Consider the following 16120-nt stretch of genomic DNA (forward strand, 5'->3'; position numbering starts at 1 on the left):
GAAGCCACAGGGAAGGCAGGAGCTGGACTTTCCTCCTCTTATAGCAAATTCTTCAGATTTTTTTAACCTGCCCCACCGTGCCCTTTGAACCCCGGCAGTGCAGATCCCAGAGGTACCTGCCATGGTGCACGTGCCGGGCCGGCACTGCCCTGCTCCCAGCCTGCCCCACCAGGGTTAATATGGGATTAGCCCCTCATTTAGGAAACTATTTGTCCTGCCCTGGTGCCATTCCACGGGGGAACAACATGTACATCTCTCCAAGGGAAGGGCAACGGCTCCAGGGAGTCCTACTGAAAGGCCCTATCTCGCTCTGGGGATGTTCTGGTGTTTTTCAAGGCTCTCTCCCCACGCAGATAATGAACCACACGGTCCATAGATAAGCTCTGAGTACATGTGCACAGGCAGACTCAAGGTTTTGGGGCAAGAGCTTTATCTGCACTTTAGCACCAAAGTGAGGCTGTGCTGCCTCCACGTCAGGGATCTGTTTTGTTGTCCTGATAAAGGGAAGGCACTGACTACTGTTCTCCTTGGACATTTTAATAATCAATTGTCTTACAGTAGCAAGGGAACCACCACCCTTTTGCTTCCATTTTAGAACGATCTCTATAAATTCACCCCTTTCTGGGATACTGACTTTTTTCTCTGCTCTCCATCAGCCTAATTATCTGAATTGTGGGAATGCTGAAAGACCCAGCTCAGGGCAGGTCCCTTGGTGGGAGATGGTTCACGTTGACAATCCCACTTTTCCAGCAAAGGATGAGATAAGTAACGGGAAGGGAATTCTCCCAAGCCATGTGGAACACAGATGCAGAGCAGGGAACACAACTCTCGCCCAGCGGGACCGGGAGAGGCCTCCCAAGGCTGTCCCACGCGGGCTGAGGTGCCGCCCACCCTCTCCATCGGCACAGAGAATTCCTCTCTGCGGGAGGAGCAGGTGAGGGTTTCACTTCTGACATTCCCTAAGGGCCTCCTTAGAAAAGTCATTTGTCCTGCGCGAACATTTCTGGGATTTACTCCCAGAAGCAAGAGTCTTAGAGAGAAATTTAAACACTTGAAGCCCTTTATTGGCGCCTAGTGAGAGACCAAAGCCCGTGTCAGCAGACAGAGCCTCAGCTTTACATCACCCTGACCTGCCAACAAAGGGACACAGCAATTCCCCTCCCTCCCCCCTTGTCAGGGGGAGACGTGAGAGTTGGGACTACTGACACTGATCTTTTCCCTTCACCCCCCGCCTCTCAGACAAAGACGGACAGGAGCAGCCCTGCCTGAGCGTTGGGAAATAAGAGCCCTCCCACCCCGCTCCCGCCAGGGCCAAAGGAGCAGGGAAAGTTGCCTGGAGCCGCCCCCTCTCTGGGCGAGGGGAAAGCTGGATGCGGGGGAGCGAGCCTGGAACAAACCTCGCCTGAGCTTGTGGGCAGAGCCGCGAGCAGGGAAGGCTGGGAACAGAAAAGAGGCATTTCACGCTCTCGGCTGAGTCACCCAAGTGTATAAAACCAAGGCCGGGCAGTCGGAGCCGCTCGGAGCGGAGACACGAGGCAGCGGGACTTTGGGACAGGTACGTGCAAGCGGATGCGGTTTAGAGGCAGGGACTAAGATTAAATCCAAGGTTGGAATCCAGCGGTCCAATTCCTCCCATCCTTTCCCTGCCATGTGCTGCGGAGCGCGGGATCCAGCGGCTCCGGTGACCGGGAAGCCCTGAGGCTGCTTGGCTCTGTCACGGTTCCGTCTGACAAAAAGGACGCAGGCAACCAAAATACACTATTTTGGTGGTCCAGGATATACTCTTTTGCTTATCCCTCCTTCAAACCTGGGATGGCAGCAAAGGATAACAGTCCAGGCAAGACCTGGCACCATTCAGGGAACAGCAAATAGCTATTAAAATTTGGAATAAGTCTGAGATATTTCATACTACGTGAGGCTTCGGTCACCTCCCTACGTAATATGTTTTTGGATGAGGAACGATCACTTTGATGCCTGGCAGCGCAAAAGACAGCTCAGTAAGAAAAGCACTAGTTTAGGGCTGGGTTTAATTTTCTCCAGTGACACAGATTACCTGCGGGGCCTTTCACAAGTCATTTAGGACTTTTTGGTTCTCTTTTAAATGACAAAGACAAAGCTGGGGCGGGAGGAGGAGGGAGCACACAGGGAACTGGAACACTGAATGTTTCTTGGCGCCCAGGCCTTTGGGGCCCTGGTCCAGGAGCACACTCAGTTTCTGACCGCTTCCACTGAAATGTGGTTCAGGATTTGCATTTCCAGTGCATCCTTTTCCCAGCAGCTGGGCTGTGCAATCTGTCAGCAGTGCCGGGAGCCCCGAAGTGCCTGCGGGGTCCCCACGTGGCTGTCACCCAGAATGGGGCAGCACTGCCCTGGCAGAGCCCAACAAGCCCCGGGGCTTTGCTGTTCCAACTTCTGCTCAGGGAAGGAAAGCCCTTCCTAACATAGGAAAGGCACTTTTACCTGCCCACTCCATTGCAACTCAGCCCGGTTTGGGCTCCTCTCATTTAAAGTCTGACAACCCTCCCCAGCCCTTGGATCCATACACTTGCTTTGCACAGGCAACCTCACAGAGAACAATCCCTTCCCACGGGCACACCTGTGAGGTGAGATTAGGTTAAATGCCCTGTTGCTTGGGCATCACCCCGTTGGAAAACTTCCCCCTGGGCTGGCCAGACTGGGCACTGCAGCAGGACAACCTGCTGCACTGAGGGTACTGGTGTGGGATACAGCTTGGTTGCTTCCTCCGTGAAAAGTTGTAGGCACGCTTAGACCAAGACCGTGTGATATTTCTGTCCCCAAGGGTTCATGTTTACTTAGGCTTAATTACGGAAGAGCTAATAATTATCACTTATCACTGCCCGGATGTAAAAGGAAAGTATTTAAAAAACGTTTCACTTTTAAAGTGCTTGTATTTGCCTGGAGGGATTTTAATTTAGCTCTTAACGTTGATGTTTTGTTTTCCCCCCCATCCCGAAACAAAACCCAAACAGATCTTGGAAATCGATTGCAAATCACTTCGGAAAAGGATGTTTCTAGGCTTGCTCATCCTCTCTCTGCTGGTGGGGAGCACAGCGGCTGGCCCGGTGAGCAGAGCAGAGCCTGCAGCATCCAGGGATGTCACCACCTTTTTCCAGCTGGCTCAGGAAGACCCTTGGGAGAATGTTAATCTCACCAGCATGTCCTGTGAGGATCGGAAGAACAGGACCTGGATCACCCTGCAGCTGACCAACAGCAGCCTGACAGCTTTCCCTGTCTGCCTTCCGGAGGCCCTGGAGACCTTGGATCTCAGCAACAACCTCTTGGAAGAGGTGAACGGCTCGGAGATCGCGAAGCTGCCGCGGCTGCGCGTCCTCTCGCTGAGGCACAACCACCTCTGGGCAGTCTCGTGGGGACCTGAAGCCCTCAGCAGCCTCCTCAAGCTGGACCTGAGCTTTAACAAGCTGTCGTCTGTGCCATCCTGCCACAGCTCTGCCCTGCCCAACCTGAGGTGGTTGTCCTTGGCTGGAAATCCACTGCTGGAAATCCAGCCGCTGGCTTTTTCCTGCTCCCCTCAGCTGCAGGTGTTGAACCTCTCTGCGACGCTGCTGGGGTGGGAGGACAGCAGAGGAATTAGGGAATCTGCTTTTGCCATCAGCACAGCTCCCAGGGAGGCCACGGACAGGCCTGGAAACTCCATCCATGTGCTTGATCTGAGCGGGACTTTCCTTGAGAAAAGTAAGTTTCTGGATTTCCCACTGTAAACACGGGGTTTGGTCAGGCTGGGGGAGCAGGAGCCTCGCTGGATGATGGGATGATGGCTCCCATCCTGAGCCAGCCCGGGGTGGAGGGGGAACACCCCACACTGCAAGCTGCAGACAGCTGGTCCAAGAGTGCACAGCACTGTCACACAGACCAAGGGAAGGGCAGAGACCAGACACCATGAGACAGGGCTGTTTGTCCCAGCATAGTCACCCCCCTCCGTCCTAATTCCGCTGTCTGCTACTGACAGTCATCCTGCTGTCAGCCCTGGGATTAGTTTTGGGACACAGAGGAGGAAATTAATTTCTCTTTCCAGACAGGCTGCTGAAATCTTTCTTTGTCCCCACAGCTACTCTGCTTTGTACCTCTGCAGTGAGGGAGCACAGAGAGGGGCTTTCTGTGTCAGCCACAGCCTAATACTTCCACACAGGGAGACAATCCCTGCCCTGAGCAGTTTACAGGACAGTTTCTTCCCTCTTACCAGCCCCAGTTTCTAACTGAGGTGCTGAGGCATACAGATGTTGGATGCCTTGCCCAGCTGCCCTCAGCCTGGGGCAGAGCCAGGGCCCTGGGGGCTCCTCAAGCCAGAGGTGTCACTGCAGCTCCCATTTAACTGATACACCACCACATTTCCTCCATTAATTTGCCTAATCCCTCCTGTGAGCAGTGAGTTACTCAATTCAGTCATGGGATGGAGAGGACCTTTTGTACCAGACTCATTCTTTCACTTACATGCCTCTGGGCTGTTTTTCCTGTGCTAGGAGAAATGAGAAGTTATTTGCCTTTCTTCCAGCAGTCAGGACTTTGTAGACATCTCTAATTTCCACCACTTCCCTGAGCAGAGAAATCCTTGTTCATTTAATCTCACCTAACAAGAAAGCTATTCCATATCTCTTACCAGCTTTATTGCCCTTCTATCTTACCTTCTTTTTCTCTGCCCTGTTTTACATATTAAAAATCACACATATTACAAAATTACAGCTGCATGGGTGTATATGCACTGCTGTATTGATTTTTGCTCTATTCCTTTCCCAAAGAGAGCAGCTGCAGAGAATGACAGAGATACTTCATATCTAGGAATTCAACCCCTTTTTCTAGGCAGAAACCCACAGGAATGCTCTGTTTACGTAACAGGTGTAAATATTTTTCTGCTTCAGTTCAACCAGAGTGGACCAGAGACTTGCCCAACCTCAGATCCCTTCACCTGACAAAGATGCCACGATTAAGAAGCCTCGACACTGACTTTGTCAAGTCCATGCCTGGTCTCCAAGAGCTGCACTGCCAGGACTCCCCTTCCCTGGGTTTTGTGAGGACAGAGATGTTTTACAGTGCCCCTCATCTGAGCCATCTCTCCTTTGAGAAGTGAGTTGGTTTCTTTTTTGTTCTCCCTCACATTAAACCTCTTGGAAGCAGACAAAAATCCTGTCCATCCCACTTTCAGTGTGAGAGGTTAACGTAGTCCCTTGTTTAGAATTAGTGAAAGCAATGGTTTAGTCCTTATTCTAGAGGTAACAGCTCTTGGTGTGTCACACACCTGAAATACTAAAGAGAAACAAAAGTCTGAAAGTGATTTATCAAAATAGCACCGAGCAAGATTTCTATAATATAGGCCTGGGTTATAAGCACATCAGAGAACAAACATTAGAGCACTGGCTGTGCTCTAGGAACCAGTTTAAGGAAAATAAACCTATTTGAAGCAAAAAATCCCACTGGATTCCATCCCTCACTATATCTAAGACAAAAGAGAGCATCTTCTGAGCAAGGAATGGGCAGGATGGTGATTTTAGTAACTGGCTACTGCCAAGGGAAGTGGGAATGCTGCTTTGTGCCTTACACACCCTGGGTATTGAGCCCACTTCAGTCCTTGTTAGATAATTTAGCGTTTGCTAATTATTGCATTTGTCATCTTGCAGCTGTAACCTCAGTTCCTTTAATCCTTGGGACACCAACTCATCGGATGGCATCACCATCAACCTCTCTGGAAACCCTCTGTTCTGTGACTGCCAGCTCTCCTGGCTGCTCTCCAAGCCCAAGAGAGTCGTGCTGCAAAAGTAAGTGAGTTCAAGGAGATAAAATATTGCTCCCCAGAAACAGCTTCAATGTGTAAGTTGTCTGGGGAGAAGACATTCCCCACCATCTAAGTTATTCAAACTCCTTGTGGGTTCTCCCCTTTCACAAGAGGTAGAAATGCAAAATAAGGTCTCCTTCAGGAACAAAGCATAAAGTATTATTAGGTGTGGATTCTACTTTAAGATGAGAATAATATTTTCTTTCTATTTTAAACCACATTTCTCTATTAGCTGGAGATAAATAAGCTGACTTGGTGGGCCAGCACTGGGAGCAGGAACTGGAAGACTATGCAAGATCTTTATCAAATGATTCCCTCCTTACCCTGCCATTCCCAAAGCTGAGGCACAGGCAGTCAACAAAACCCCTTGCAAATAGCACCATTTCTCACCTATTGTTTTCATGCTCTCCTACAGTTCTATGGACTAATTACGATAAGCTGTAGTTAAAATAAGTGCTTTGCATATAAATGATCTCCCTTGGTTTTGTAAGACCACCAAGAAGATTTGTCATCAAATCTCTGAGACAGCAGAGTGTTAAAATTAGATAGTTCGTCATCGGGATGGGCTTAGCAGTTGCATTCTTTACCAAAACTTCAATGTCTGAGTAAAGAAAGAACTCTTAGTCATTTAAAAGCGCATCCTGCGTCATCTCACCTCCAGCTGCCTAAACCAGCTGGTTTCAGGATCCTGGGGATCCTGTTACATCCCTCTGCATTGTTCACCTCTTAGTGTGGCATTACAGTCTGACCCTTTGGGACAAGTTGCCTTGAACTCTTGATAAGGTTCACAGCCCTTGTACCAAAGGATGTTTCCTCTCGGGGGAAAAGATATTCCTGCACCTTACAAAACCAGAACCCCAGTCAGCTGAATTCCACAGCCAGTGCCGTGGGGAGCCATCTGCCAAACATTAAGACAACTTAACTTTGGTCTAGGTTTGTCCTCACTAATATAAAGACTGATTTCAACAGCAGGTTGCCAGTTGCAATCCAAGCAGCCTAAGGAGCCTGCAGTGTTCTTATGGATCTTGACTATTCTGTCTTGTCCCCCCTGCAGGGCTGGGGAGACTTTCTGCACATCCCAGGAAGATGGGGGCAGACCTTCAACACCTGTTTCACTGCTAGAGCTCTACGATAAATGCCAGTCTGGGAGCAGCAATGTCACACTGCCCCATTCAGACACGCCCTCTCCTGATCATGATGCTCTCAGCTTTACCAGTTACGATGCCACTGCTGTGGTAACAACAGACTGGGCTCTGCTCTCCAGAGACACTCACACCAGCTCCCTGATCCTGGGGGATTTAATGAGCGCCACAGCCAACCCAGTGCTCACCAAAGGTGCTTCTACCAGCTCCCCGATCCTGGGGGATTTAATGAGCGCCACAGCCAGCCCAGTGCTAACCAGAGACACTTATACCAGCTCCCTGATCCAGAGGGAGGCAATGAGCACAACAGCCAATCCAATGCTGACTGAAGACACTTACACCAGCTCCCTGATCCAGAGGGATGCAATGAGCACAACAGCCAATCCAGTGCTGACCAAAGACACTTATACCAGCTCCCTGACCCAGAGGGATGCAATGAGCACAGCTCTGCCCCCAACGGAGCCGGAGCCGATGCTCACAAAGGCCAACAGTTCCTCCCACCAGGAGGAGGCAGTTCCTGAATCCACAAGCAATCCCCCTTCATTCCCGTCTGTAACCTCCTTCCCGGTTTTCCTCAAAGAGCTCTTTGCTCAGTTCGGCTCCACGAGTCCAACAGGAACAGAGCAGCCCAAGGGAGAGCTCAGAACAACCGACACAACGTCTCCCCAGGAAGGTCCATCCAGCCAGACCACCAGTCGTTATTCTGCTGGAGGAACAGGAACCCCCAACACCACTGACCATTCTGTTCACTCGTTTGCCAGCCCTGGTGGGGAGGGCACCCCACAGGGTACCCCACAGCCAAGCCCCCCGCAGCTGAACTCAAAGCCCGCTCCCACCAAGCCACCAGCACACTATGTCGACTACTATGACTACGAGGAACAGCCGAAGGAAACCCCAGTGCAAGTGGGACACATCTCCTGTGACTACAACCCCTGCAGGCACCTCCAGAAGCCGTGCAGTGAACTCCAGAGCGTGTCCCAGTGTTTATGCCCGGGCATGTCGACGGAAGATGAGGTTCCAGACCCGCCGAGGCTCAGCGAGGTGACTGAAGTTACAGACAGCTCTGCCCTGATTCACTGGTGCGCCCCAAATTCGGTCGTTCACACCTATGAGCTGCTGATTCTTGCCCAAGGCAATGAGGACAGGCAGTTTGTCATGGATAATATTTATCCCACAGCCAGGCAGTACACTCTGTATAATCTGTCACCATACACCACTTACAACATTTGCGTGACAGCTTCCAACAAAGCCGGGTCAAGCCAGATAACAGATCAGGAAATTCCAGGTAATTCGTGCACCAGATTTAAAACAAAACCCAGCTACAAGTCTGTCTTTGTTGCTCTGTCTGCAGCAAGTGGATTCTTTCTCATTACCACAATTGTTTTGTCTGCATGCCTGTGTAAGGCATGTAAGAAGCCTCACAGTGAGCAGTATGGTACACACTTGGTCTCCTACAAGAACCCAGCCTTCGATTATCCACTAAAAATACAAACCAGTAATTAGCTCTGGGTTATAGTTCTGCACATTCAGAGCTCACTGTTTCCATCACCTTGGTATGTTTTTGGGAGACTCTCAAAGCATCTTTCAGCAGAAGTATGAACAACTAGATTTCATAACTCTTCTGTTTCTAAGGGAGAGCAAACCACCAGAAAGAAAAACTAATAATGAAGGTATTTTCGAGCAGATAAAAGTCTCTGGACTGTGGTTCATGTCTTAAGCAGCAGCAAAGCTGGACACTAACCTTGAAAAGCTGTTTTTATGATCACCTACATATAGAGTAGCATGAATTTCACACAGTGAGAGGCTCCCTAGCCAGCTGCCTGCCTCCAGTATCTCATGGACACAATCAGCTGAGAGCCATGATCCAAGGTGCATCTAGCTGAGCATGACACACTCTGCTTTTATTCACAGAGGGAAGCTGGGGGTTCAGTTTTTTAAAGGCATTATCCAAAAAGAGGGTGTTACTGGAAGGAGTGAGTGGGCTCAGTGACAAGGTGCTGTGCAGCTCTAACTCCATTAAGCAACTCCAGAGGCTGCAGCTGCTCAGCCTCACTTCAGTTCAGGAAAAAGAAACAAAGATTAAATGTAAAAAGGACTGTGCAGGATCCTTCGGGCAGGGATCATTGTTTTGTCTTGTCTTTGCGTGATGTTGGAGTCTCCCAAGTGCTTCCACAAGCAGTTCCCAGGCAGTGGGGGTTTGCAGTACAGCACTGACCCAAGAAGTGGTAAGGGGAGCATGGTAACATTTGCTTCCCAATGGATTTTAAGCAGAGATGGTTGTTCCATCCCAGTAATCCATCCCATCCACAGATTTAGCAGCTGATTTACCTCAGAGAGGCAAAAAGATGAGTAATGAAACAATTTAATATGTGTGTTGCTGAGACTTGAAAACCAAAATCCTGTCCACTGGCAGCAGAGAGTTCTGCAGACATCTTCCAGATTAATTTTTGGGTGCTACTTTCTGCTACAACGATAGTAAGAGATGCTGACAATCCCAGCTCTGAGCTTGCCGTTAAAATTCAGAGAGATGTTTGTGGAAGGGGAGGCGTTTGTCCCAGTCAGATACTTCCCCAGAGGTTTATGTTCCAGCAAGTCCTGTTCCTGCTGCTGTACAGACACTGTGTAAAGTCCCCCCAGAGCTCCCAGGGAAAGGTGCTGTGCAGTGCAAGAGACTCTGTTCTGTTCTTTTTTAATGCTTTCAGTATTAACAGAAATAAAAGCTACAGAGCTGAGTTCTGGTTCTTTGTTAAAGACCTAGATCTTGTCTTGTTGTCTTTACCACCTACAACGTTTAGCCTGAGAAATTAACACCTTTTGTTGTTTTGGAAGAAACTTTCAGCATTTAGTAAAGCAGTGTTTTTTTGATGGTAAACTTGCGTTCTCTCCTGTCCTAAGAGCTTTCATTTTGCCTGTGCAGAAGGTGGCTCTGCCCTCCTCACCACTACAGGCTTGCAGCCCTTTCATGGGAGTTTGTGGCACTGGGAATGACACTGTCCCTGGACAGATACAGATTCCTGCTGTGTGTGTCTCCTGAGCTTGGCTGAGCCCCGTGACTCAAACTCACAATAGAAGGGAAATGCAAATGGAGAAGGATGGAGTCACCTTTCACTTTGAAAATCTCTTTTATTTTCACACTCTGGTAGTTCAGACCTGTCTTTGTTTGGACTGGGGTTTTCATATTTATTTCTGGGCTGATTTTTCCTGCATTTCCTGGAAGGGTTAGTGAGCAGGCACAGATGATAGTCATTATTTCATCTGAAGTGAGCAAATGAGTCAAAGACTCATTTTCCCAAACTGGGGCAGAGATCATATATTCCCCTGTGTTTGTACAACACAGAGACCTTGGCTGGGGTATTTGGGTTTACCAGAAACAGAAACAAATTGGAGCAAAATAAGAGATTTGTGAATAGCAATTTATATTGTCTTGAAGATTAACCCTAGGGGAGGACAAAAAAAATAGATACTGCAACTGAAAATAAAGATTGTTCCAACTTAACTGTGAGTTAGTCCAAAGCAGGAGGACATTGTTTAAAATGAAATTTGAGAGGACACATCTAATTACCCTTTACCACACTGCAGCTCATAATCACTGAACCAGAAAGCCACAAAGCACCAGAATTTGACTTCCCTGAGGATCAGTGACCAGGGCACACTCCAACCTGACACCACCTGGAAGTGCAGCCTCACACCAACTTCAGTCTCTTGAACCTTTCCCATTGTGAGATTTGGGTTTGTCAAAAATGATTTCTCTTCACTTTTTCCTGATATTCATGCTAAGCTACAACAAGTCATACTTGGATATATTATATAGACACTCTGAAATAATTTTTAAGTTACAAAAGCTTTATTCTGCTATACTTGAAAAACTCCAGCTTGGATAAAAATAGTTCTTCCTGTATTCCCACCCAGAACTCCTGTGTCTTATAAAGGGTTGCTGCAGCCCAAGAACAGGCAAAATGACAATTATTCAAAAGAGCAACTCTCATTTGAGTAAGTCACAACATTTTCCAAGTAAGTATTCAAGTATAAACCTTTCTTTGGAAGCACTGCTATTGCTAGTTCTTAAAAAGGATGTAAACTTCTAGAAAAACTCAGTCACCACGTTATCCCCTCTAGGTATCTTACTGTAACAGCATCTACTGATTTAGAAATAAAAATACAACAAGCAATATTTTAATCAATAGGGCAAAGTTATCTTGAAGCCCATTTTCTGGTTTCTACAAAATCCAAGTAGAAACTGGATTCTCACTGCAGAAAAAATATCATCCTCACTCCCAACCTCAAAACCCAGAGCTGTCCTGGTAAACACGACTCATAACCAGTTTGGATATTCCCAGGATTTCTAATACTCCTGGCAGTGGAGTGAACTCTCACAGTGCTGCTGGGGACTGGAGCAGTGAGAACAACCAAGGGGCTGAACAGAAACTTTTCCCACCCACGCACAAACCCAAGTTAGGAAACTCCCAGCTTTGCTCCGCCTGCTTGTTCCTCCCCCTCCAGCCGCTTGCACCCAACAGCAAACTGTTTGTACCTCCAGCTTCAAACACATCAACCTTTGCCAGCACGACTGGGGTAACCACACACCTCTCAAACAAAAGCTATAAAAAGCCAACCCATTAAAAAAAAATGTAATTGATATTCCACTTACTGTTCCACAGCTCCACTTGTCCTGTGCCTGTGTGAGGGGAAGATCACCTGGGGGAAGCGCAGGGAGCATTTCAATGCATTCTTTGATCACCTTGTGTAGGTCTTTTTCTGGCTTTTCTTCCTAAGAAGAAAGTCTCACCAAGATCCTTCTCCATTCAGTTGTCAGTGTTTTTCTTCTTTCCAAAGAACCAAGTCCAAGCAAAGCAAGTCCACAACAGCCAGTGGTGTCCATGGGGGATCCCCAGGGTGTCAGGGCAGAAGTGAGCACTGCTCTGCCTCTAACAGCACGTGGAAAGCAGTCACTGAGTCTCATGGAGTGTCCCAGCAGAAACACTCTGGGAAAAGGAGCTGATCCCTGAAAAGGCCTCCATACAGGGAAGAAAAGGAGCTCCCTAAGGGCCAGAACCCTTGCTGGCTGTGAGGGAACAGAGAGGAACCACCTTGTTTTCAGTGCTGATGCCAAGAAGTCATTCAGAGCAGCAGTCCCTGAGAGCCCTGTGAGCAGGTGGGTGGGTAAGTGCAGAACAGCAGCACCAGGTGCTTCAGCCTGATCCTGATCCTCCTCAGTGACAGAAGGGAGCCTGCTTTGGAGAGTTGTCCCAGGCCAGAGGGGTGACAGGCATTAAATGGGCCAGCTGGGAGATGATGCAGTCCAAGGCAGGGAGCTCACAGTGCTCCCAGCTCCACCAGCCTTTCATGGAAGGATGCACAAGTCAAACCACCACACTCAGGATTGCTTCGAGGGCTCAGGATCTTGCTTGCCAAGAAGCCTCTGATTTCCTCTTTACCTGTGAAATACAGAGATATTTATCACGGGTGAGAACATGTTTTGTGTTTGCAGACAGAGATATTAATAAAAGAACATGTTTAAACTCCTGGTGCTTTTTCTTTTCTCAGCTCTGCAAAGGATGCAGTTTGTTCTGCAGCAGGACAATATATTACAAAGGTAATCCTAACCTCTCTGAAGAGTAATGAAGCAGCACAACAAATAACAATAATAATATTCTGAAATACATTCAGGAAGCAATCCCTTAGAGCAAGGCTAGTGTTCTGCTGGCATCTAGAGGGAGAGGGTGGAATCATCTCCCCAGGTGCTCTCCCCCATGGAAATACTCATCCTTTCACCACAGCACTCCACCCTACAGAGCAAGGCTCATTTACACTACCCATGTGCTCTCCTCTGTGCACCTGCCTGTCCTTCCCTACTCACACGGGAAGGGAGAGAGGGCAGAAGTGCTGAAAATTAGCAGCAGCAACAGTCCCAGTCCCACAAACTGTTACTCAGCAGCTTGTCTGTCCCTGCCTCTAATTCTTTTTGTAGCCTTAGGACCAGGAATTTCTCTGCCAACTTGCCACTGATAAGGAAAAAAATGTACTTTTTTTTTCCTTAAGAGCAAGGAGGGAAAATCAGAAGAAATGGAGTAAAAGAATGCCAAGAAAATCCATAAAAACCCAGAATCCCTCATTCACTGTCTCTTCCAGGAGGTGGAAGCAGTGATGCAGCTATCCCTGCTAGGCAGGACTGGCAGCTCCTACAGGGCTCAGCAGCCATAACTTCTGGAAAGAAGCTCCATGGAGAAGAGGGGAAAAAAATATCACACACTCAGCACTAGGCTGAGACTTTCTTCTTCTTTGAAAAAACTAAAATATCCTTGCTGTGTAAAATATTTTGTGCTGGGAAGGCACGAGTATTGTGGTTATTTAATGTTTGGAAGCCACTCGCTCTTATCAGAGCATGATTAAGGAATGGTGGTTAATATCTTATCTAAGGCCATGAGGTGAAATGATGTCACCCTCTTTTTGGCAGTCATTCCTTCTGCTGTCATCACCACCACTGGCAGTGGTTTGTTGCCTCTGCCTGAGTAAAATAAAACTTGGAAAGCCACAGGGACATTGTGCCAGCAACAAATATCCCAGAGGACTGAGCTCTGTCCTCAGTGTGCCTTTCACTACAAATCTCTCCTCTGTGCAGCTGCCTGTTCATACAAAGCCAGAACATGCAGAGTTTCTTCCACATTTAGTCAAAATCAGGTCCAAGTGCTATTTGAAGGACGTGGGTCAATGGGACACTGCAGGAAGAAGGATAATCATAAGGCTGCCCCTAAATACATGTAAGTAAAAAGAAGAATAATCTCTATTTCACGCAGAATGAAGCAAAAAACTGAGTAGTAGCCAGAGCCCTAAACAAAACTCAACAGCTTGATAGCCCCTCGTGTCTGCTCGTCTAAGTTACAGGTAGCAGGCAACAAGCAATTTTTATGACTTGTTTATGGCACCAAGAGATAAAACCCAGAGCCTGCTCTGGATCAGCCTCCAGCCAATGCCACCTTCACCCCTGCAAGGACCTGAGATCAAATCAAACCACAGCAGGAGGTTTCTGCTGGACACAGAATGAGGCAGATGGAGCGACAGTGGGTGACAAAACCCATTTAAAGAGCCAGAAAAGTCATCTTAAATCCAGTACAAACCTGCTGGCTGATGAAACCCTCACTCTGCCTGAAGCCCAGCTCCAGGGAAGGAACCCTGCCAGACCAAAATTGTCAGGAAGAAGGGAGCCACTAACCACAGCAGCCCTAAACTTAGCTCAGCAGCTCCCTACAGACCAACTCCAAACCCAGGCTCCACCCAGCAATGGAACAAACCTTGACCCCAAATGATTCCCAACACCAGAGGGGCTGGTTTTGCCAAGCACGGAGCTGTGTGTAACAGGGTGGCTGTGACAGCATCAGATCTAACCTTCATTTCCTTCAAAATCCCAGGAAATACTCGCCCCTGACCCTAGGGCAACACTGAGCAGCACGTGATAACTGCTGGTAACAACACAAACCCGGCTGTGTTTTCCTGTCAGGTCCTTTGGCTCTCTGCTGATTCCAGCTATAATGTTGCATTACTGTTAAATATGCAGGATTTGGTGCTGTTGCCATCAGTGCTTGGTGGAACTAAAGAGCAGGGGCAGAGTTCCCAATGATTTCAGTCATTTAGGGTGGGTTTCTGATGGTTTTGGAGGTGATAAAAATCCAGATTTATATCCAGGTGATATAAATCAAGACTATTACTAATAGACCTTTCCCCCATGTATGACCTGGATGTACCTCTCTCTACCTTTACACTTACAACTGTTTTCTTCCCTGCCTGTTAAAAACTGAATATTCAAAGGCAAACACCGTTCACTCCCAAAACCTCCTCTCAGTTACCTGTGTTTCAGTGGTGCATAAACCCAGAAAAAATCAAAAGCAACTGCCAAAAATGAGAGGTGATGAAATCATGTGACTGTGGAATCTTTTTTTTCCCCCTGTTCTTTTTTTTTCGTTCTGACAACTGTACAAATGCTTTATTTTGACATCTCACAGTACAAAGCTGCTGCTGGCACTAGAAAATTGCTCACCATAAGAGTGTGTTTCACTTGCAATGAGCTCCTGATACACTTAGAAAGGGAAAGCAACCTCAAGAGCTCCCATCCTTCATCCAGCATCTGACATCAGCAGCACCTTGCTGGTGCAGAGACACCTTTCTTGGATAATTGTCCCTACGCAGGAACACTTTAAACCCTGACTTTTCATATTTTGTCAGAGATATGCCATAAAAATTATAGTGTTAATGTATTACATGGACACTTTTTCAGTCAAGAGTTCTTTTTTGAACTGCTGTCTTATTGTGAACAAAATGAATTCACTGTGTGGTTTCAAGTGTGTGCTTTGCATCTAAACCACGTCATGTTTGTGTTCTCTCTCAGGTGAAGAAAATTATTTCAATAGCTATTCAGAAATTTTTAAAAAGCATACAGAAGCCTCTTATGGCAATACTGTAGTTGAGGCAAGATCATCCTAAGAGGTATAACTGTTGTAAAACCTTTAATATTGGCGCCACATAAACCCGGGAATGTGGGTGTAGCTTTGTGCCCGTCCTGCTCTGACCCAGGGCCAGGCAGCCCCAGCCATTCCCTTTTATTTGTCTCCCTGTGGCATCTTGCAGCTTTTCCCTCCTAACTCCGGGACCTGCTGTGCCGGCCCACCTGTTCTGGGTAGGTTCTGAGCACCTGGTTTCCTTTTATCTTTCGCAGAACCCGTTGCCAAAAAGGGGTTTAAGCAGCAGCTTTGTCGCGAGTGAAGCGAGACGGGCTTGAGCTACAGGAAAAGAACACAAACGACGTATATTTTCTTGTAACACACTGAACTTCCCCGGGCTGTAGAGCCCCAGCCCACACTATTCACCTCTCAGTGTCCCGGCTCCCTGAGGGGATGACAGCGGGATCTCCCGGGCTGTAGGACCCATCCCACACCGTCCATCCCGCCGTTCTCCGGCTCCCTGAGGGGACGATGGCGAGACCCCCCGGGCCTCCATCCCACACCATCCGTCCCTCAGTGCCCCGGTTCGATGATGGCGGGATCCCCGGGGCTCTAGAGCCCCGTCCCGTCCCGTCCCGTCCCTCCCTCTTTCCCCTCCCTCCATTGCCCGTGTCCCCTCAGGACGATCCCGGTGGATCCGCTCCCTGGCGCCCCCCAGCGGCGCCGCCCCCTCAGCGCGG

At 48.3% G+C, this 16120-nt stretch overlaps 2 protein-coding genes across 3 annotated transcripts in view; one reads left to right on the forward strand and one right to left on the reverse strand.

The window, feature by feature from the left end:
• Positions 1-16093, reverse strand: part of BMP2 (bone morphogenetic protein 2) — a 216395-nt gene extending 200302 nt beyond the window's left edge. Inside the window, exons 1-2 of the mRNA XM_027693286.1 lie at positions 15608-16093; positions 11597-12383 (exon numbers count right to left, since the gene is read on the reverse strand). The gene's annotated coding sequence lies outside the window, so the exon portion shown is untranslated. The remainder of the gene's footprint in view (positions 1-11596; positions 12384-15607) is intronic.
• On the forward strand, positions 1366-9770 carry LRRN4 (leucine rich repeat neuronal 4). Of its 2 annotated transcripts, XM_027693284.1 has the most exons (6): positions 1366-1555; positions 2991-3714; positions 4896-5100; positions 5652-5789; positions 6861-7141; positions 7280-9770. In XM_027693284.1, exons 2-6 carry the CDS (start codon positions 3027-3029, stop codon positions 8449-8451), a joined length of 2484 nt encoding a protein of 827 aa, XP_027549085.1. In that variant the 5' UTR covers positions 1366-1555; positions 2991-3026; the 3' UTR covers positions 8452-9770. The 2 variants fall into 2 exon arrangements, with proteins under 2 accessions (XP_027549085.1, XP_027549084.1); XM_027693283.1 differs by having other exon boundaries at positions 6861-9770.
• Positions 16094-16120: the final 27 nt, after the last annotated feature.

The sequence above is a fragment of the Neopelma chrysocephalum genome, unplaced genomic scaffold, assembly GCF_003984885.1.
Source record: "Neopelma chrysocephalum unplaced genomic scaffold, ASM398488v2 Primary Assembly neopelma1_91, whole genome shotgun sequence".
Lineage (NCBI taxonomy): Eukaryota > Metazoa > Chordata > Aves > Passeriformes > Pipridae > Neopelma > Neopelma chrysocephalum.